At 52.9% G+C, this 22,093-nt stretch overlaps 1 protein-coding gene across 4 annotated transcripts in view; it reads left to right on the forward strand.

The window, feature by feature from the left end:
• Nfia (nuclear factor I A) overlaps positions 1-22,093 on the forward strand; it is a 430,814-nt gene that overhangs the window by 328,410 nt on the left and 80,311 nt on the right. For 3 of the 4 annotated variants that reach the window (XM_010605025.2, XM_010605027.2, XM_010605026.2), the window contains exon 4: positions 14,767-14,841. In XM_010605025.2, coding sequence (XP_010603327.1) covers positions 14,767-14,841 — 75 coding nt within the window. Of the gene's footprint in view, positions 1-14,766; positions 14,842-15,596; positions 16,790-22,093 lie in introns of those variants that run through there. The other variant, XM_033758057.1, reaches the window with a different exon arrangement.

Raw genomic sequence — 22,093 nt, forward strand, 5'->3', positions numbered from 1 at the left:
AGGGCAGGATCAGGATTGTGAGGCAAGGCGCCTCCCCCCCTGGCGCCAGCCCTCCCGAGTCGCGGCTGCACACGGTGGCGCATGGTGCCTGTGCAGCCCTGCCAGACCCGTGTGGGGCCTGCGCGCTGCATGTGTCCTCACCTCTCGACACCGCTGGGGCTAGAGGTGGAGGCTGCCGCTGGGGACAGGAGCTGTGCGTCCTGCTGGCCCTTGGGGAGTGCAGGTGCTGGCTGCTCCCTGGAGGCTGGGTGTCTCCTATCTGCGGGGCACCTGCGCCCTGAGGGCCACAACTGAACACAGCCCGAAGGCTGAGCTGCAGCCGCCCCCCTGTCGAGGCTGTTGGGCCTTCTGGGCAGTGCCCACTGCTGAGGGCCGCAGGTGGGAGCCCAGGCTCAGCACCAGGCTCCGGGCGCTCCCAGCACCTCTCTGTGAGCTCAGCCGTCAGCCCCACGCCGTGATTCTCAGCAGTGCTGTCTGCTGCTAGCACTGACCGCCTCCCTCAGGTTCACCTGGAAGCAGGACTGCGTTGGGCTCTTTCCACAAGGTCTGTGCTCTTCAGAGTCGCAGTTTAGTGTCAGAAAGCAGCAACATAAAGCAAAATATAGCACACCAACCGATCACAACTACGCATGTGGTGTGTCCTCAGGCTCCCCTGCGACCTCCAGTGTGCGGTTTGGAGTGTGGGTGCATGGCAGCTGTTCCGTGGTCACACAGAGGGCAGGGTGTGGTATTTGGAGAGGCAGGGCTCAGGTTTTGGTGCTGAATGAGCAGCCTCCCCTGCTAGGGCAGACCCGGCCCCTGGTGCTGGGAGACGTAGGGCAGAGCCTCAGTGTCCCTCACCAGCGGGAGGAAACCGCGGCCCGCCTGCAGCAGGGCGTGCGTTGCTCACCGGCAGTGGCTGTGGACCTCCCTGGCCTGTCCAGAGCCTGCAGCCTGGAGCCTGCTCCCCTCCCCAGGTTTGCAGAATGCGGGATCAGGGATATGTGACCGAGATCCCACTTAACGCCGACTCTGAGTGCCTCTGGACGCTGGCGGGGCTCTGGTGCTGCCTGCCGCCAGGGGCACCTTGGGGAGCACATGTGGCCGGCTCAGGGAGGCCTCACCTGTCTTCCTGCATGCCTTCCCTCCCGCCCTCATGGGCTCAGCGCCTGTGTCCTCGCAGTGCCCGGGCACAGCGGGCTGCAGCAGTGTCAGAAGCTCAGGGCACAAAGTTGGCAGTTGCATGGGGCTCAGGTCTGACAGGAGAGCAGTAACTGAGACCCACGGACCTGTGCTCCACAAGGCCCTGGTGACCCCTGCTTCCCGGCTCCTTGGACACACGGTGCCCCTCCGGGGTCCACTGCGCCCCCCGCCCCTGACCCGCACTCGCGCCTCCTCTCCACATGCACAGTGGCACAGGCGTGCGTTTGAGGGGCCTTCCTCACCGCGCAGCCGAGCCTGGGGACACACAGCAGGCTGACATTTGTTCTGAGTTTGCCATCTGCGCTCTGTTCAGAAATTGGCATCAACAGATGTTTGTTGAGTGAATAAATTAGGCTTTAGAGAAAAATTTAGTTTATAGTAAAAGCACCTTAGAAAAACAAACTACATTTAGCTTCTCCTAACACTGGTGGTGTCTGAACCTCAGAAACCACCCATGCACCTCGCTTTCAAATGATTTGCTGTGAGGTGGAGGTGAGTGCTGTTGGTTTCACTGGTGGCATTTAGGAGAGCTCCGTGTTCAGCTTAGTCACACATCACGTGCCTGCGGGCTGGGTGCTGTGGTGATGCTGTCACTCAGACAGCGCCTGCGCGCTGACAGGTGCTGCAAGTGCTGGGCTGTGCACTGACAGGAGAGGCTTTTCTCTGATGGGCTGTTAGGGAGGAAAGGAAGTCGAACACACATGTGTGTGTCCAGGGAACGTGCACACACGCAGGGCTTCCCGCCTCGTCTGTGACCATCCTGCACCCCACAGGTTCTGTGGACTTCCTGGTGTTGGGGACAGAAATTAAACCGAGGGTGCGTATCCCACCCAAGGACTCATGCTCACCGGGCGCTGGGTAGCTGCCCTTGGTGCCTGTCTTTGGGAAAATAACATCGTTCAATCGGGTATCGGGATGACTGAGAAAGAAGCAGATCTGGATAAGCTGCCCGGTTTCTGAGCCGGCAGCGGGGACCGAGACACTCCCTGGAGTTCCAGCAGGGTGACATCGTGGTGCTCTTGCTGCTTTGCTTGCTTGTTTGTGGGGTGCAGGTGGCATCCAGACTGGGGTTCTTGCGCCCTGTCTTTTGCCTGCATCCTGCCACTGACAGCAAAGAGCAGATGGCACGTGTGTTTCCCGTGTTTCTGTGACTCCATTTGCTTGGAGTCCTTGGACCTTGTACCACGATGCAGCAGTGAACGCAGGAGACATGGCGTGACTTCCTGGAGCTTGAACCACAGTGACTAGGCCTTCTCGGCACCTGGAGAGAAGCTCACTGCCACAGCCGGCATGTTCCAAAGGTGCGGGGCGGCTCTGGTGGTCCCCGGGAGATGTGGCCTCGTGAACAGTTCTGCCTGCCTCAGACAGACTTGGGTGCAGCTGGAGGCTGGGCTGGGGTTCCAGGCCCATTCTGGGAGTGAGCAGACCCGGCCCTAAGTCAAGGGCTAAGGACTGCCCTCCTGCAGCCTGCATGCCGCTGTCCGCTGGAGCCCAGTTCCCTGAGCACAGCCGGTCTGCGGGAGGGGAGGGCTGCGTGAGGCCTGCAGGCCAGGTTCCTTTCAGAACCGATTCTTCACGTAACGTCACTGGTAACTGCCTATTTCCTATCCCCTTTTAAACCTCCGGCAGTATTTCACATTTTTAAAAATGTAAATAGATGTTATTTGAAAAATACTGCAGAACAAAATTATATTTCTAAATATGTAATTTCTAGAGCAGACAGCACAATGTGTTTAGTTGCTAGCAGGGGTTTTCAGCAAAACAAATTCTTTCAAAAAGTAAAATGAAGCTTGCAAAACACACAAATAGGTAAAATAGTATTTTTCATTCTCTGCAAACTTTGACCCGCTTTATGAAAAACTGACTAAAATCTAGTTTTAGAGTACCAGCAGTTCTCATCCCCAAATAGTGAGATCAAAATTTATCCCCACATCTATGGATGCTTGGCCCATGCAGACTCAAAAGCATATTTGAGTATATGAGCAGAGTAGATGAGAGCTATATTGAAGTTATTTTAGGGTTATAAATAATTATTTACAAATATCAGAAATAAATGTATGTATAGTACTGTATTTAAGAATTAGATTACTAAAATTTACATGTTTTTTTTAAATTTAGAGGCTACATACTGTTCATCACACTTTATTTGGAAACCCTAAGAAACATTGGTGGGTTTGTTTTTAGTAGTAAGTTTTATGTTATTTGTTCTAGAAAATAATTTTATGTTTTCAGAAATTCACTGACATAAATTATATTATCAATACCTTGACTTACATACCCAAGCTTTGTATGAATACCTGCTTTATTTAACATTCTGTGCAAAAGAACGTGATCATTTTGAATGCTCTTTCTGTTAAAAATTCTCTATATGATTCAAGATTTAAGGCATAAGGAACATATTTATTATTTATACTAATATCTTTCTTAGCACATTCTGTTCTGGGTTCTTTGGTAAGCATTTTAAATTTACTATTTCTTTCTTAACAACCAACATCTGAGGAAGGTACAACTATTGTCATTCTGCAGATGGGGACATGGGATTAGGCTGTCTAAGACTCTGATGTCCACAGATTTCACTGCTGTCTTTTCAGTGTAAATAGCCCTGAAAATAAGGCTGCATGAGAGCACAGAGAACGTTTCGGCACATGTCCCTGCACCAGAGAGAGGGGCGCTGCAAGTTCACCCTGGTTTGTACTCAGCCCGCTGTGTTGGGGTTTTCTTGCCACAAACAACTAAAAACTACCAGAATTGTTGATAATCGCATATTTTATAATAAGTGTCTTGACTTACACAAATTCAGAACTGACTGGAAAAGTTTGAGCAAGGAGGCGAAGTGAAGCCCATCGGGAAAGCAGGTTCACGCGCCCTGCTCGTGGGGCGCTGACCACATCCCAGCTCACGCTGACACTTCAGGGAATGTTCTCAGCAAACACTCGCCACGGCGGGAATTAGGTCAGCCATCATGCGTACCTGTCACCAGCAAGACCTGGGCCTGGCGAGGGCTGGGATCCCAGCGCTCCCACCCTGCCAGAGCTGGAGGACGCCCTGGGCCCCGGAGCTGCGAGTCTGAGCATCTGGCAGAGGCGCCCGTGGAACCAAAGCCAACACTCGTGGAGCTGCTCTGGGAGTGAAGTCTGCAGTGCTCTGTTTACAGAATTGTGAAACAGCAACTGGCTCTTTCTGTTCTGGGAAAAGAGTCTGCCCTGTGGCTTGTTGGGAGTAAAGTCTAGGGTTGCTGTGGAGATGCAGGCAGAGCCCAGGCCTGACTTGGAAGGCGGCTTTGCCAGCCTGTGTGCCCCACGTTCAGCCGGGGCAGCCGGGTCACTATTTGCGTACAGGCAAGGCCACCTCCTCGGACGACAAGTCACTGCCAAGAGACACATTGTTAGAGAGACCCAGAGCCATGGGAGTCAGGCCAGTGTGTGGTGAAACCAAAACAGCACGGCTGAGTCACCAGCCCAGTCCCCGCTGCTCCTGTGGCTGGGCTCGCGTGGGTGCCAGCGGATGTGCACGCTGCAGCGGGAGCAGAGTTCTCTGAGGGCGGCTGGCATGGATCGAAGTGACCGCGTTCACCACACGGCCGGGCGCTGATGTGCTAGACCAGCCTCCTTGTCTGCGAAGGGAAGTAGCTGTCACCTTTTCCTGTCTTCTTCTAGATTCAGCACCTTGGAGACTTAACTAAAACTCGATCATGTTGATTGAAGAACAAGTTGAAATCCTTAAATTTCCGCACAGTAGCCAGAAGCCACCCTTACATCTCAAAGGAATAGAAAGAATGAATGGGTCAGAGTGGCTGGTTCGTTTCTGGGTGTGTTCACCCTGCGAGTGCTGAGGACCCATCCTTTCCTTCATTCTGTACAGTGGTCAAGTTGGACAGGTGAGAGGGCCGTGTCCCTACTTTCAGTTGATCTTCACATATGTGTGTGTCTGTGTCTCTTGTTCTGTCTGTCTGTCTGTCTGCGTGTGGCCCATCGTTAAACAAAAAGTGATTTCACTGTGTGAAATTCTCCAGTAGAGACTTTTAAGAACTGAGTTTCAAAAATTTGGAGAAAATGAGTATGAGAAGTAGTGTGTAAAACAGTTTTGGTCAGAGCAACACCCCGGAGAGATGGGTCCGTTTCAGGTGAAAGTCCAGAAAGGCTGAGGGCTGAGGAGGAGAACAGGTGTGGCAGCCCTCCTCCAGTGACTTCTCACTAGGAGGGTTCTTAAAGAGAAAACGAGGAAGAACCCCACCATGTCCGTGATCACACTCTCTTAACCCAGGGCCAGGGAACAGTTTCTAATCAGCCCTGATCTGGGCAGCCTGTGCGGCCCTTTGTGCCAGCCTCAGATCTGCGGCCCTATTCACACGCGCCTCTTCCGCTGTTCTCGTTGAAAGCCCACATAATCTTCGAGGGTCGGGGCAGTCACCCATGGCTGCTGCAGTTAAAAGGTTATGCTGATTTCTGTTGTCAAATATTGGCCCCTTTGTCTTCCAATCACTGCCATTCTGCTTCTTTTTAACAAGAAAAATCCAGCCTAGCATTGCATTACATGACTTTAAAGTCTTGGAAATGTTGCTCCATTGTGTGCACACGACACGACCTGAGCATTGGATTCATCCTGCGCTCTCTCCCCAGAAGGCCCTGCCACCTCGGCCACACTTCGTGTTTGTGCTGGGCCAGCAGACTTCACAGTGCTGTGGTCTGCAGTCTGCGACACGCCAGCGGTTTCTGCAGAAATGTGTCATATTGAATCTATAATTCAGTAAGCAGTGCTGATTGGTGTCGGTCAGCTGGTAACTGCTTGGTAAACGAGCAAGAGTTGCACAGCGCACATGCCTAAAAAGATGAATGTGCTTCGCAGTGTGTGCTTTTAAATATTAACTAATAGCTTTGGATATTTGAAACACTGCCTACCTAGATGTACCGCTCCAGCCCATCGGAGATTTTCTTCCCGTGCCTGGGGAACCACAATCGGTGCTGAGGGTCTCGCCCGAGCACAAGGCCCCTGCTCATCCTCCTTGTGCCCAGCTGGTTCAGCGGCGGGACTCCCTCTGAGAAGAGTCAGAAGCCAGTGAGTCAAACCTGAAAAGGAGAAGCAGGTTGGGGGCCACTGAGGTTCTGTGCTGTTTATATCCGCGAGCCAGGGTGGCCCCTGGGACATCCAGTCTCCTGTCCATTGGATTTAAGGAGATCATTTTCTGATATATTCAAGGATTACACTTTCTTATTTCATTGGCAGTATGCATAAGGATTCCTAGTAAAACTTAGGCCATTACAAATCCATTTACAAATTACCATTTGTTACTCTTGAAATTTGTAGAAAACTTTGATTCAGAACCTAAAAATAATAAGGTTGCTTTAAAAAAAAAAAACTTTTAGGTCAAAATCAGGTGAATTTTAAAGTAATTCTACAGTACATTGGAAACTATCACAATTCATTTGAAAGCACTGAATTTATAAAATACAGAGGGCACTGTGCCAAATACCATAGACTAACTGCTCTTCTAGCAAGATCCAAAACTTTGTTTTATTGGTTACTTGTTAGTGGTGCATTTGAAACAAGCCCCCTCCGGTCCGTTTCTGTGTTCCGAGGAGACTGGTTGTCTTGGCTGCACCGGCAGAACCTTCCTGCTTGCAGGTCTCACACATGTGTGAGTATTGCGGACAAAGGGGAAATGAGCGCAGGGTGCCGGGCTGTGGGGCCAGATCTGCCTGCACAGAGGCGAAATCAGCCGAGTGCCAGGAGGGCAGGGGTCTGTGATACCCTCACGGCAGCCTCTAGGTGCCTTGTGTGGCCCTTCCATTTCCGGGGCAGCCGTGATATCGAGTCACCAGTGTTTGCAAACATACAAATCAGTAAAAGGCTTTTTTAAAATGTTTTCATTTTGAGATGCTTTGCTATCCATTACCTATAGGCCCTAACTGTTCGACCACTTGTAACTCTGACTCGTGAACCTCCTAATGTGGTCATTGAGCAAGCAAATTTAATTTAATTAAACGCTCTCTATTGACTGTAGAAATGGGTGAAAAATATTACATGCAATGGATTGCAATGAAATTTACTCTGTGTGTTTCTATGTAGAGACTCGAATATACCTGTGTTCTAGTCCTAATTCCGCCGCCTTCCGTGTGGCCTTAGGCAAATCACTTACTGTCTGAGCTGAAGCCTTCCGTCTGTAAAATCCCAGTGTCCCCACCCACACAGGCAATAAGATGAGGGAGCAGGGTACCAAAAGTGTAGTGAATGCTGAATAAATCACATGCTTTTCTTTTTGTGCAGTACAGAGAATTGAGCCCAAAGGCCTCATGCCAGGGGACTACATCCCAGCCCCTCTTATTGTCTTAATTTGAAGCAGTCTCCCTGAGCTGGCAAGGCTGGCCTCCAGCTTGCAGTCTCCCTGCCTCAGGCTACCGGGAAGCTGGGACCACAGGTGTGGGTCACTTCGCCCACCTGAATAAGTGATGCTTTGGTGAAAATGCTGCCAGAGAGGCCCCGCAGGTACACTTCTCAGGACATTGTTTGGTCCCACCTATCTCCCTGGGGTTCATATGCCGAAAGGAGGAAGCCAGGTGTGGAGGGCCCTGGCCGGAAACCCGCAGTGAAAGAGGAACGCAGCCCCACGTGTGTGTGCAGGTGGTCTTCAGAAACCAGTGCCGGCCCTGTCAGAGCACAGGGACGTGGCCTAGCCACGGTCGGAGGGCCACGCCTGCAGGAATTCTTCCGGCTTTAGGACAGAAATGCTCCTTGTCCTTTTTCAAGAGTGGATGTGACAGTGTTTTTCAGTTTCACTGTGTAAAATGTGGGATTCCTGTATGTCTGTGTCTCTGTCTGCGTTTGCTTTTGGTGGAGCGTTGCGGGGCCAACCCAGGTGGCTCGTTCTGGGGACACAAGCAAGTGTGGTTCGTGCTGGTGTGGAGGGTGGCGCTCTGCAGAGTGTGCAGAAGGCATGGGGGGCGGCAGACCCTGCGGGTCACGTTGGAAGATGAGGTTGGAAAGGCGTGTCGGGGGCCAGACTTTGAGAGGCTCTGCGTGCGCGTAGCTAAGGGTTCTAAACGTACCTCGAGGCACACGCGCTACTAAGGTTTGTGTTTCTTCAGGCGCACTCCCCACGGTGCTAGTGCACCGAGGCAGACGGAGGACGCCCAGTGGGCGCACAGTACCTGTGCCCCGTCGGTCAGGCCCCACGGCGCATCTGTGGAGAGAGGTGAATCAGATGCCCGCCAGCAGAGCGGCCCTGTGCAAGGACGCACGTGCAGACTGGAACTGACCCGTGCACGGCTCCTTATGGTACATTAGGTTCAAAAGGAAAGGTTAGAAGTTCTGTGCTCAAGGAAAGGGCCAAGCTGATATAGGAAGGAAATACTTTTACTTCTGTGTGCCTATATGTATGTATACACACACACACACACACACACACACACACACGTACACAAAGAGTGCGTATGAGACTGTGGTGTGTGGTGGTCAGCGTGCACTGCAGTCTGTCTTCTCTCTGGGGACCCACATCATGGCCTATTATTGGTCCTGTCTGCTGTGGCTCAGGGTCCCTCCCGTCTTCCTGTCCTGCTGCCCTGTGGGTGGACGTTGGCCACATGGTTGAAGTGTGGTAGCAGGACAAGCAGCAGCAAGGCCTGCGGCGTGAGGTGTGTGGGCAGAGACTGCATCACGGCTCCGTTTTCGGTTCCGTCACCGCCCACGGGAAGGCAGGCTGGGCGTGCAGGGCAGGCCTGGCGCACGGAGACCTTGCTGTAGTCCGTTAGCTTCTGATGTCATCCTAGAAAGTTCTTTCTGAAAGGCCACATTTACACATGTATGTTACTGAAAATCGTGGTGTAAATTTCTTCCTTGACCAGGTGGTAAGCCCAAGAAGGACTTGTGAGAGCTCCTGTCCCGGGCCTAGCAGCATAGTTACAGAACGTTTGTTGAAGGAAAGCATTAAACCAAACAATGGCCTTATCTGGGCAGAGATGGCAGAAACTACTGTGTGCGAAATGATGGCAAAAACCAAATGACCGACCCCGCAGACCCGGTGCCGAGTTTGCCTTGGTCCTGCAGAGTCGGGGAGCTGGGGAAGCAGTTATGTGAGTAGTGGGTAAGGGCGGGGCAGCAGGCGGTGTGGCCTGCGCTGTCTGCATCGCGGACCCTGGGGTCTCGGCCTTCTTGGAGCACCAGCCCCATGAATTCCTCCCTGTGGGAACCCAGCAGAGTGACGGTGGAGACCACACTGCAGTTGCAGGGGTGGTGACCACTGTTCACCTGACGTCCCAAAGCACTCATCACGTGGTTAGTGCAAAACGTCGTTTTGTGCTTTGCAAATTCTCAGGCGCGCTTTATAGGCAGAGAAATATTCTGGTCTCATCGTCAGCCCAGCCCCACACGTTGACACGCCAGTCCTAAAGTTTGCTATGTGTCCGCTTTCCCATTGACTGTAAGCAGCCAACAAGTGACTTTTTCACCGCATCATAAAGGTTAATCACACAAACAGAATATGTGTGTGTGTTTATATTCCTCTATTCTTTTTAGAAGATATCTGAATTATTGCATCTTTAATACAAAGGAATTAGTCTAAAAGAATTATCTCAAAGATCACCAATTAATGAAGAAGTGCTCAGCCACATGTAATCAAGGTGCAGACCAAAGCTTTAGAATTTGATCTTAATGGGTTCCGTTCAGCCTCTGAAATCCCACATTCTCAGATCTTCTAGACAAAGGCCACAGAGGTGACGCGCGTTCTGTATCGGTGAGCTAATAATTCACCCTGTGCCCGAGGCCAGCAGACAGGACTCTTGAGGCAGTCATGTGAATCCCTGGGGAAATGTTAACTGCGCACCAGAACCTGGGGTGTGCTGGGCTCTGTGGCCTGACTGCACCGTCGTCAGCCCACCCTGCTCTGTGGGGACGTAGCCAAGGCAGCCACAGTGGCTGGTGACAGACCACAGAGGGGCGGTCCTGCGCTGTGACCTGACCGCGCACACCTGGAATACAGGAAGCTGGCGTGTGGAGGCCCGTGGGGCTCACAGCGTTGGGTGGGAACCCCAGGGAGGAGCTGGGCAGTGAGGGCGACTTTGCCGTGGAAGGGTGAGAACGGGAGAGCAGGAGCCCGGGGAGCCTCTGCCCCGGGTCCCCGTGTGCACTTGGAAGGCGCAGGCCCCAGGAAGAGGTGAGAGATGCGTCCTCCCCGTGGAGGGGTGCCGTCCACACCTACGGCGGCTGCTACTGAGGACTGCGGTCCTGGCTCGGCTTGTGAGCCCCGTCTCGGGCACAGATCTGGCTGCGGGTCCCTGCGCAGGACCTCTGTGCAGTCCTGCAAGGTGACCTGCCCACTGCAAACCGGCGCCTTCCTCCCGCCGGGGAAAGGTGGAGGGTTGCTCAGTCCCCCCGTGAAATGAGATCCGGTTCCCATCTAAAGGCATCTTCGTAATTGCCGCTGACATCCTCGAGGTAGGGAGCTGCTTTTCCTAACTGCCGTGAAAGAACTTCGCTTTTTACATTTCTCCCCCACCCAAAAGTGTCATCTCTCCCCACCACGTACAACTAAAGCCTCGGCTCTGAAACCACAGTCTCATTGGGAATTCCCTGAACATGGCTTCAGGGAATGAACTTTTTAGCCATTTTACGTGGAATGAGAAAAGCTCTGCTCCTCATTTCAGTCTCCTGCACAATTGCTCCTGAGCAGCAGTTCAGAATTCAGAGAAAGATCATCGAGCAATCCGGCCTTTCATCTGTGGCAAACTTAGAGAAAGTGTGTGCTATGCCCTCGTTTCTTAGGGGCCTATTCAACGCGTCAGCCATGGGACCTTTGGAAATGTTTGATCAGCTTTCTGACTGAGGATCTTTTAACGAGAATAACATCTGAATCCCAAGCTGCTTAAATTTGCCCTTTTCTTTTCTTTTCCACTTTTCTTGTGCTTTGCAGTAGGAGAACAAGGTTAGTGTGATTTCCCCGAGAATCATGTCTGTGGTTTGTCTGACTGAGCTGCAGCACGGTGTGCTCGGGACGCCGGGAGGTGTCAGCCCGTCGCTCCTGACAGTGCTGGGGTCTCATGTGTCCTCACCATCTTCCTGAAGTTTACCAGAAGCTTCCCAGTAATCGTGAAGGAGCGAAGCCTTCTGAGCATCCCCGGCTGGGGTAATCTGAGGATACCGAGTGAGGATTGGGAATACTGTGTTTTGGACCCTCAGATCTGACCCTGTACGTTTTGCACTTTCCACACAGGCCTGGTGGGAGAAGGGGTGGTGTCATTACTGCAGGGACTTCAGGATAACAGCAGTCCTAGTTTCTGGGTGGAGGACCTGGAGGTTCTACTCCCGAAAGACAATTAGATGGTGCGGCCCTTTAACTCTCCCCTTGGTCTCCCAAACTGTAAACTAGGTGACAGCAACAGGGGCCCCTTCCTCGTCAGGGAAACCAGCTGTGCTGCATGCTGGGCCCGGAGCGCATCTCAGCACATCTCCTGTCCTGGGCCTGGATTTAGAAGGAATGGCCGCCAGTCCAACCCACAGCCTGCTGGGCTCTGTCCTGTCTCTTTACCTAAGAGAGGCAGGCAGAGGAAGGGACGGGCGCCAAGCCGGCTGTGTCCCCGCAGACCCTCCTGCAGCCCGGGCACCAGGCTGGGGTCTGAGGTGGGCCAGCTGGCTTGGAGGGCCGTGCCCACCAGAGGGAACCAGGCTTGGTCCCGCCCAGGCCCAGGTCACAGCCGTGCACATGGCCCCTGTCGAGAAGACGGCCGGCAGTGGTGAGGACAGGGCGGGGTCCCGAGGACAGGTGAGGACCTGCGGAGAGCACAGAAGTCAAGAGCCTGGGCAGAGGGGCAGCCGTGGAGGGGGAGCCCGAGAGCAGAGCAGGCACTGCTAGCGCTGCCAGGGACTCGCGTGCAGCTGACTGCAGGCTTGTGAGTGTCAGGGGCTCAGGACACAGGGACGCCCATCTCCTCCCAGAGGCCGCTTCGCCCCACCTTGACCTCGCTCGCCCCCACCGGGAGAGTGCGCTGCACCCTCATGTCTGGTTTCTCAGCACCTCGGGTGTCCGCTCTCAAGGTTACGGGGCGCACCCTCTCTGCTGCGGCTTTCCTCGGTGTGGCTTTCTTCACAGGGGTGTTTTCCACGTTTCCGCTGTCTCCATTCCAGCAGGCAGGGACTGTACATCCAGCCCTGCGTGAAGCCCGGCACTGCGGGAGTTCACAGTGTGCTGAGTCCTCGGTCTGCCCACGGAGAGCAGCCCGGCCGCAGAGTGGAGAGAGGCAGGGAGGAATCCGAGGCCAGCGGTGGTGCACACGTGATTGGGAGGCTGGGGAGCAGCAGGGAGGCCCCGGCTACTGGCACGGCAGGCGCAGGGCGAGGAGCCTCAGGGGGCTGCCAATCGATGGGCCCCAAGAGAGGAGTCAGGCTGACCCCAAGACGCGGGGGGGGGGGGCGATTCGCTTGAATGGGAGGGTTGCGGACGGGGGGGGGCCGCCTTGGACGGTCATTCTGGGCTTGGGCTCTCTGAATAGAACACCCACAGAGAGTTACTGAGATTTAAGGGTCTGAAGCCAGGCGAAAGCTGAAGAAGTGGAGTCCTCGGCTTGTGGGTGCGTCTATCCACACATTCCGCAGACGGCCGCCGGCAGCTCTGTCTCGTGTGCCGGGGAACAGTCCGAGCAGATCGGCCAGGCTGGTTTCCACAGACACTGCGGTCCAGACTGGTGGCTGATGTCACAGTAACTCGGAGGTCGGGATCCCAGACTCGGGCACCGACACCAGAGGCGGATGAAAGACACCAGGCGACCGGGAGAGGGTGAGGCCTTGAGTGGATGAGCATAGCCCCCCTTCTGCAGCAGACAAGACCGAGCCTCTCACATACGCACCTTGATTTTTGGTGGCAGGATTAAAGTGCCTGTGTTTATAGTCAGTCAGTACAGAAATTCTTGTTAATTCTTCCTTAAAATAAGGGATTTCAAAGATTGGAACAGGAGCAAGTATCAGCCCGTAAATCAAGTGACAAAAAGAGAAAAGAATAGAGCCAGAGACCCCTGGATTTCCCTTTCCACCGTGAACTCCCTCGGTGTACCTGTGCTAAGTCAACCTCAGTCAGTGTTGTGGCTGGATTTCCTTTGTGGTGATCTGTAGGATAAATGTAATCTTACCCGTGTGCCGGGAAGAAAGAAATGTTACGTCTGTTTCGCCAAAACCTCTTTAGAGAGTTTTTATTTGTTTATTAATTTTTCTACGTCTCAGTTCTCTTAATCCAAGAGACGGTGCTGCAGACACTCACCGAATAAAAGCCAGCTGAATACCTGGGTTTGGGTTGTTTTGACAGGTGAAATTTCTTAAGCACATTTAAGTGAAACTTCCCCATTGTATTGTAAAGCAGTTATGATTATGGCATATCCCAAAATTAGAATAGTTTTATCTAAAATACCAGAGATGTGTGTTGGATATCAAAGTTAACTGAAATTTTTCTTTTAAATCTCAGTAAAAATCCTCCTTATACAAAAATCCTTTGTAACCAAAACAAGAATAACTCATGGTTATTTGTAATCCACTAAAACATAATGTGTTTTGCATGTGTTCATATGCACAACATTTGATAAATGTACTGGTACCTATTCAGCACCATATATAAACTTGCTTTCCCGCAATAATACAGAAAATACACCTTTTTTTTTTTTTTTTTTTTTTTGTACCAGGGATTGCACTTGCAAAACAGGTGGTGGAACCACTGCGCTAAATCCCCAGCCCTGGTCTGTTTTCTTATGTTACATGTTTCAAAGGTTATGTTTCTTACTGCAAAGAAAAGTTTTTTTAAAAAAATCCCTTCAACTAACAACTTCTTTGAGCCAAAGTTTAAAGCAGGTGGACATAACTTTACAGATAGGTCCTCAACTAGAATCTACCTACAGCAGACTCACAGAATCAGAAAATTTTAGAGGCAGAGAGTTAAGTACATGTGATAGATTTTGGTTTTTTGTGGGTTTTTTGCCATTTGTGTATGTTTTTAAATATACCATAAAATTACCAGCGAGTAATTGATGATAGCGGTCATATTAATCATCTTAAAGAAAGTTAACTATATTCAGAAAAATGAAGCAGACACTGAATTCATAGATTCATCAATTTATATTTTCTCAAAAATATTAACACAAAAAATTGTGTTCTCTAAGCATATCTAAATTTATATCTGTGCACAAAATAATTTCCTTTTATGTTTAATGAAGTAAGCTTGCTTTTGCTCTTGTGGCTTTCTCAAATCTCTCCTGGTAGAGATTCTAGAAAGGAAAGCTGACTTCTTTAAATTCTGTTTGGCTTAAGTAAATGCATGACTAAGCCTGACCTGATGTTTCTTCAGAGATGTTTGAACTGTTGTGCACTCGGCTGTCCTGGCTGGCTCTTCGGCATGTGAATTTCATCCCAGCCGTTAGGGTCTCATAGGCCACTCCGGGTAACCATTTCTTTCAAATTATCTTTTGTTTCAGATTTCCTGTTGAACTTTTGTAAACTGTCTCAGAACCACCCCATGTGTCACAGCTTGCCACGGCCTCCGGAGTCCAAGCCAGCGCTGTCTCATCACCGAAGGCCGCCCGTCTGATCTTAGTGAAACTGTTGTTTATGTTTCCACAGGACATCTGGGCTTCCAGGACAGCTTTGTCACATCGGGAGTGTTCAGTGTCACCGAGCTGGTCCGTGTGTCGCAGAGTGAGTAGACTTCACTTCGCTCGTGGGGTTGGCCTTGGCTTTGTGTTGACTTCCCGTCTAGGCCCCTGGAGACAGTCAGCTCCCAGAATCCCCTCGGCACGCTCCCATCAGGAGGCTTGTACTGGGCCGGGACTTCCGGAAAACACAGAGATTTCGTGAAAGGCACAGGGCCATGACAGAAGTCTGTCTCACGTGTCTTTAATATCAGTGCAAAATTGATTTTACAAGTTCTGAATCTTCCTTGAATCCTAAGAACTGCATTTTGAGAGAATGTGCTCTGACCTTTAGCGATGCTAATGCCCTCAGTGTGAGTGACACAGTGGCATGGCCGTTACCGCCTGTCGATTCCTGCTGCGGCCCTGCCTGGCAGCTGTCACCACCTGACTGCCGATCAAAGCCCATTGATCGCACTTTGGCTGCGACACCATGTAGGCCCACTGCAGAGGGTCCAGGAGTCTGTCTCTCCTTCTCTGTCTGTCTGTCTCACACACACAGTGTCCCCTCGAGGGCATCTCTCTGCTTCTGTTTAAGAGCCTGCCTACAATGACAGTGATGTTCTAGGTCCTAATAACAAAGGAAAAATAAATAACAGTGATTAACATTTTCTCCCCACACACTGCTCTTTAAAATTCTGCTGCAGGGTATATTCACATTAGTGCGTTGGCTCTCGGGAGCGGAAGGCGGTGGGCGCGCATGTGGCACCCCAACCGGCTGGGCTCCTCGCCCGTCTCTGTCCTTATCTCCGTCCTTCGTAGCTCGGGCGAGTCCACGGGCCCAGATGGTGAGGTGCAGCCCAGGGAGGAGGAGAAGCCAGGGACGGAGGGAATTTCCTGCCTGCCAGCCCAGGCTAGGCTGGTGTGTGCTGCTCGCCGGCCCCACCCCCACGAGAGAGTCAAGGGTCTGTTCACGTCACCGGCCCGGAGTCAGGCGTCAAGGGTGCTGCAGAGTCCCTGAGAGAGCTGAGACCCCGGCCGCATGGGGAGGCGCGGGGCTGTGGGGCAGGACGTGGGTGCTGGAACTGCGGGCAGCCAAAGTGTGAGGAGCTGGTGGGCAGCCTGGGGCGAGGCTGCAGCCTCCCACAGATAGGGAGGGGGGCGCAGTCGGCAGTGGGGCGTGGACAGCTCCGCCCAGCTGGCCCCACTGTCCAGCACAGTTCTGTGCGTGCCTGTGTGTGGTAAGGCATTTGAAAGTGGCCGGTATTCTCCGTTTTTATAACAACAGCAAGAATATGTTAAATGCTTACTGAGATCCAAATACACCTTAAAAATAAAGGAAAACAAAACCGAACCCTGTGCTCTGAGATTGGTGCTGTGGACCCTTTACCTCTCTGCTGGTGTGGGCCTTGTGTGCCATGAGTGTGTGCCCGCCGCCTGTTCCCGGTCCTCTGTCCCTGTGCCCACTGAACCCATGCCTGGCGCTCCTGAGGGCTCCTGGATTCGTGCCTCAAGCGCTTGCTGCCTGAGCCTGCTTGGTGTGGGGGGATGACACTGGCTGTGACCCCCGCTTCGGCTCAACCTGGTGCATGTGCCCCGGAGACCTCTGTTCCTCCCCGACCTGTGACCTGGGTCCATCCAGGGCCGTCCCGGGGCACAGACCCCTGCTCAGTTTCCTCCCCTGCACACCTTTCTGAACCCTTCCCCACCCCAGGTGTGGCTCTCTGCCCTGGTCAGCCTCCCTTTCAGGACACTCTGTGCAGATGACAAAGCCAGGTTCATCCCAGGTCCTTGGACAGAAGCACGCTGGCCAGTGCTGGGCTGGCCAAGCCCAAGGCGAGGTCCTGGGAGGCACAGGAGGTGAGGCAGACATTCAAAATCTTCATCGTCACTAGCATTTTCTGGGAACAGCCCATAGCAGCACTGAACCAGGCATGGGGGATCGAGGTGTCCAGCCTTTTTGTCTGGTCCTCTCCTGTAACTGCCTGCGTCACAGAACCAAGCAGGACCACAGCTTCTGTGCTGTCACTGGATTTTCAAATTCTAAGAAGGTTCACACTAATTCATGTCGATCAGAAGAAGTCAAATATGTAATTAAAACTTCTTCCTGGAGTTGTTTTCAGGAACCATTTTGTTTTCAATTAATGGACTTCACAGTTCTCATTTTTTGTGGTGCTGGTGATGAACCTGGGTCCCACTCCTGCCAGGTAGGTAGGTGTGGGGTACTGGTCTGAACCCTTGGTCAGCGCAGTTTTGGTGGCTTGCGGAACGCCTGGGCCCCTCATCACCTCGCACCTCCTGCTGCGAGTGCCAACCATTAGCTGAGTGCACAAGGTGGACATGTGGCCATCAGCTCAGCCCACAGGTGCCATTGGGGTTCAGGCTGCTACCTTGGTGCGCATTGTGGTTGCTGACACACGACCATCACTGCGTCTCGGGACACCATGTGGTTCCCGCCCTGGAGACGCCCCCTCACCTGCTCTGCCCCTGGACGTGTCTGGTTCCCCCCAAGGGCAGTGTCACCTTTCACCCCTGACGTGGCCGCTCTTCCCCACATCCTCGTGCCCAGGACACAGTCATCAGTCAGGGCGGCCTCACTCTGAAAATGTTCTTTCTGGATATTTATTTTCCCCGGGTTTCCAGTTAGTTTTCAGTCACTGTTTCCTCAGGAGGGCTCCCTGAACTGCTGTGCTCAGTCCTTGTTGATGGTGTCACCACTGTGGTGTCCCTGGGAGGGGACAGGGAGAGGTGACACAGGGGAGGACCACAGTATCAGCCAGAGAGGCTCTGGCCCTTGCCCTTCCTGGGCTCAGCACCCTCTGGTTTGTCAAGGTCTGCTAAAGGCCGGGGATGGAAGGAGAGGAGAGCTGTGTCACCCAGCAGGGAAAGGACACTTTGTGCAGATGACAAAGCCGGGTTCATCTGTCTCAGGAACTGGGTCTGGCTGCTAGCATTCCCTGTCCAGCAGGGCCTGTGAGAGCCGCCAGGTGATCGTGACTCTCTCCCGTGGGAGGAGAGAGCACGTCCCCACACTCAAGCCCCAGCTGCCTTTCCCCAGTGCTCTGTGAGCTCGGCTCCTGTGTCGACTTTTGCCAGGGTTTCCTGAGAGCCTGAGCCCCGGGCTCTCATATGCCCACCTTGTCTGAACCCAAAGAGCTCTTCCCAGAATGCTCTGCTTCTGCCCACTTCCCTCTGCAGCGCTGCCTGCTTTCTTGGAGTCGCTGGGGTGACTGCGCTTCCTGGGAAGGGACCTCAGGCACACCACCCTGTGACCCAGTAGAGGCCGGGTGTCTGGGCCGGCTACAGGATTAGGCAGAGGTGACGTGGCGACTTCATAGCCCTGGACTTAGAAGCTAGATCCTTGGCATCTTTGGGTGTGAAAACTTCTCTCTGCCACTAAGCTGGCTTTGGGTTCCTGGTGTGCTGCTGGGAACCTCTTAGGACCCAGCAGCTGAGTGTCCCAGCCCTGGCTGCTGCATGCATGAAGCGTGCTGCAGGATGGCTGGGCCAGTGTGGGAGGGGCTGTGCTGGCCTGGACAAGGCGGCCCCTCCTTGGGAGCTGCTCTGCCCCACCCTGCAGTCACCAGGAGCTGGGCCTGGGCACTCAAGCCCTCTCATCAGGTCCCCAGGTCCCCATCCACACAGATGTCCAGGCCGGCCATTTGCTAAGAACCACTGGCCGTGGTCTTGTGTGACGCTGTGGACAGAATGGGACAGAAGGTGCTGTGCTGCAGGGACGACCAGAAAATGGAACCGCAGGAGGAACAAGCCTCGGCCCGAAACTGCAGGGTCCTGTGCAGAAGCACTGCTCAGGGCCGGCCAGGACGGGAAATGCCAGGCAGCCAGGCTTCGTGGGCGCCGTCACAGACGTGCAGCACGGCAGACGTGAAGCTTTCTCGTCTGAGCACGTGGCCTGTGGGCTCCCCGTGAAGCGACAGGGTGTCTGTGCGTGGCCTAGAGATTGACTGTAAGAATAATTTCTATTCTCATGCAAGGTGTTCTTTGAGAGAAACTGTGCAGTCTTGAGCATTAAAGGAAGAAACAAAAGGATGAACATAAAGTACAGTCTGCAGCCTGGCAGAACGGCAGCCGTGACCTTGCCGTGCGTCTGCAGTTACAGTCGATGGCAGCCCACTCAGACCCATTCTCGATCAATATCCTATTAAGGCAGCACAGAAAGTCTCCATAAACTTCGTGGTTAGCTGTGTTTATAAATGGAACCCAGCATAATTAGATGGTCAATAGCAGCCTCGACTAGTAATCTTAAAATGAGCGTCACACATTTTGTATCTGTAGAACCTGTGGCAGCTCTTCTGGAACGGGAGGATGGTGGAGGCAGACAGAAGAGTGGTGTCCCTTTGAAAAGTCACGTCCGTTTCCAAAATACAGTTTTTAGGGAAACTGTTCGGCTGCATCATAGCACATGTTGACTGGCTCTGTACATTTTTTTCATTTTTCCTGTCTAAGCCACTTTATTCTGAAGATATCACAGTATTGCAAATGTCTCATTTTCTAGTTGTAATCAACCACTCATAAAGAGAAAAATAATAAATATTGCCACACTCTGAGAAAGAAAAATGTCATTCTTGCCGGTTCCCCTCAGCAGGTTTCCTCCATGACACTTCAGTCAGTTTCAGAATAAATACTGGGGTGGAATTAGTTCAGAAGGATGTTGTGTTGTATAATGTCATTCCTTTCCATATCGGGTGCGTGGCTAGCAAGGCGGGCAGCATTGGAGTGGACTGGGTAACAGAGGTACCCTCCACTGCCTGTCCTTCCGAGGCCCCGGCACAGTGGCACAGTGGACCTCCCCGCCCACCCACCTTCCCGTGAGAGCAGCCGCAGTGCAGTTCTCTGGCAGGCACTGCAGACCCCCTGCCCCGCGCCTGGCCAAGCATAGCTTCTGCTCGGTTTACAGACTGCGTACGTACGCTCTTCCTTAGGGCATTACCGGGAGGGGCCAACACACAGCCTGGTGACTCTCTGGTCCGTGTCCATGTTTCCAACTTTTCCCAGGGAATCCTGGGTTGTGCTTCCTGTGTGCAGTGTGTAAAACCCATTCGCACGTTGGCTGCATGCTGGCCTAGAGTGGGGCAGGGCGGAGGGTTGGGGATCAAGCTTTATCACCGATTAACTTTATGATGTGGGCAGCATCTAACCCACTCCACTCATAGTTTATGTTTAATAAAAAAAATATGAAGCCCAACCATGTGCTGGGCCTGAGTCCTAGTGAGAAAGACAAACGGCTCTCAGGCGTGTCACATGAACTGAGCCTGCCCAGCTGCGGTGGCCACTGTGGCCGTTCCCCGCACAGAGCCTCTGTCCTCTTCTCTGAGAGAGCCGACTGGCACTGAGCACAGTCAGCAAGGTCCTTCAAGAGTAGCTCTGCGTGTCTGTATCGGGGGTGTGCAGCTCTGGAGTCAGGGTGACCCTGCAGACGTAGTGATTCTGATAAAGTAAGTGCCAGTCCCAGCCCTCACTCCCCCTGCTTCGGGAAGCCCGGATTGATTCCTCCCGCTCATACCCAAAGTCTGCATTTCTACAGTGTTCTCGAAACTCCTTTCCCCAAACTGCGATGCTCATGTCCACTAAGTAAAAGGTAGCTTTGTGTGGAAACCTGTATTACCCACATTGGAGCCAGACAGGGCTGAGCCCCAGCTGGGACGCACATCCTGGCTGCTTCCTGGTGGGAGGCATGGAATTGCGTGTCCAGGATGGGACTGGCGGAGGCCTCACGGTAAGGCCGACCCTGGAACCGAGCCCATCCAGTGTGATTGGTAGGAGACACATTAACCCCCAGATTTTTCAGTGGATGGAGGAGGAAGAAATTACGTAGTTCTTGAGACAGACTGTCCTGCTGAGAGCAGATCAGGCGTTCCTGGGAAGAGGTGTGGACTTGCTTGGTTTCCTCGTGGCCAGTGGTCAGAGGGTCCCGGGTTCCTTCGTGGAGGGCTGCGGAGAAGCCCTGCCCTGTGTACAGAGCACTGGGGTGAAAACCCCCACCATCCAGTCCACTGCTGTCAGGGAGCCAGAGCCCACGGCCGAGGCTATGTCATCTGCTGAGCAGCTACCATATCTGACCTCAGCCAAAAGCTCTGCGATGCAGAAAATCAATCCCAGTCCCCAAGGCCGAAGCCACTAATGCAGGAGATCAGTCAGCCCTGCTCCCCTCTGGCCCGTGCTGTTCAACCAAGAGCCGGGGCCTGGCGTCCTGCACATTGCGGGCCAGCCCCGCCAGGCCGCAGACGCGCAGCCGTGGAAGCCAGAGGGAGGACAAAGCTCAGGCTTCACCACGAGAGCAGTGGTGATCCTTCTTTTCCTGCTTGAATCTCCTGGAATCCCCTCCCTTGGATTTCAGAAAGGACAGGGAGGCCTCAAACGTGGGCTTGGCCCTGTCCCTGCGCAGATACCTGGGAACGCACCTTCCAGAGCCCTCTGCAGCACCTGCAGCTGTGTGGTCTCAACCTGCTCCTGGGCCTCACAGCTACTTCCCTTTGTGAGTGAGGGTGATACAGGTGCATATCCCGTGGGGCACCGTGGGTCTGCGGGGCTCCGCTGGGGCCTGAGCCTGCTGCCTGACACAAAACCAGGTCAGTGCAGAGCCGTCCCTACACACTCATGTGACCGTAGTCCGGCACAGTAATTATCTGCTGTGTGTGTCCTATGTGAAGTGCCCGTGCTATGTGCCCAGAGGGACGCAGAAGGAGACACCCCTACCTCTTAAGGCAGTTATCCAAGTTTCTCAAGATCCAGCACTGAACCTGCTAATGACAGGATGTGCGTGAATACGCATAATTTACAAATTAGATTCACAGGGGTCACCCAAGATGAGCCTTCTTCATGATTCAGAATGGGGCAGAGAAAGTATCAGTGAATTATTCTTAAATTAACAAAATGGAAACATTTTTCCCAAAATAAAAACTTCTTTATTCACCTCCTTCTATCCTTCCTCTGTCTCTCTCTGTCTCTGTCTGTGTCTTTCCCTCTGCCTTGCTCTTTGTCTCTGTTTCTCTCTGTCTCTCGCTCTCTGGGTCTGTGTTTCTCTTTCCCTTTCTGTCTCTCTCTCTCCGTGTGTCTCTTTCTCTCTCTCTCTCTCTCTCTCTCTCTCTCTCTCTCTCTCTCTCTCTCTCTCTGTCTCTCCCTCCCCCGCTCTCTCCCTCCTGAACTTGTGTCCAGGAGCCAAGATTTGGTTAGCAGCCCTCATCCATGGAGTTAAAAATGTTCTTCTGGGTTCGGCACCTAATACCACATTTCATAAAGAATGTGACTCAGCGCTTCTGATAGCAGGCAAGCTCCTTTGCACATCAGTACCTTTCTTC

Source organism: Fukomys damarensis, unplaced genomic scaffold (assembly GCF_012274545.1).
Source record: "Fukomys damarensis isolate Sample0158 unplaced genomic scaffold, DMR_v1.0_HiC HiC_scaffold_33, whole genome shotgun sequence".
In the NCBI taxonomy this organism is placed as follows: Eukaryota; Metazoa; Chordata; class Mammalia; order Rodentia; family Bathyergidae; genus Fukomys; species Fukomys damarensis.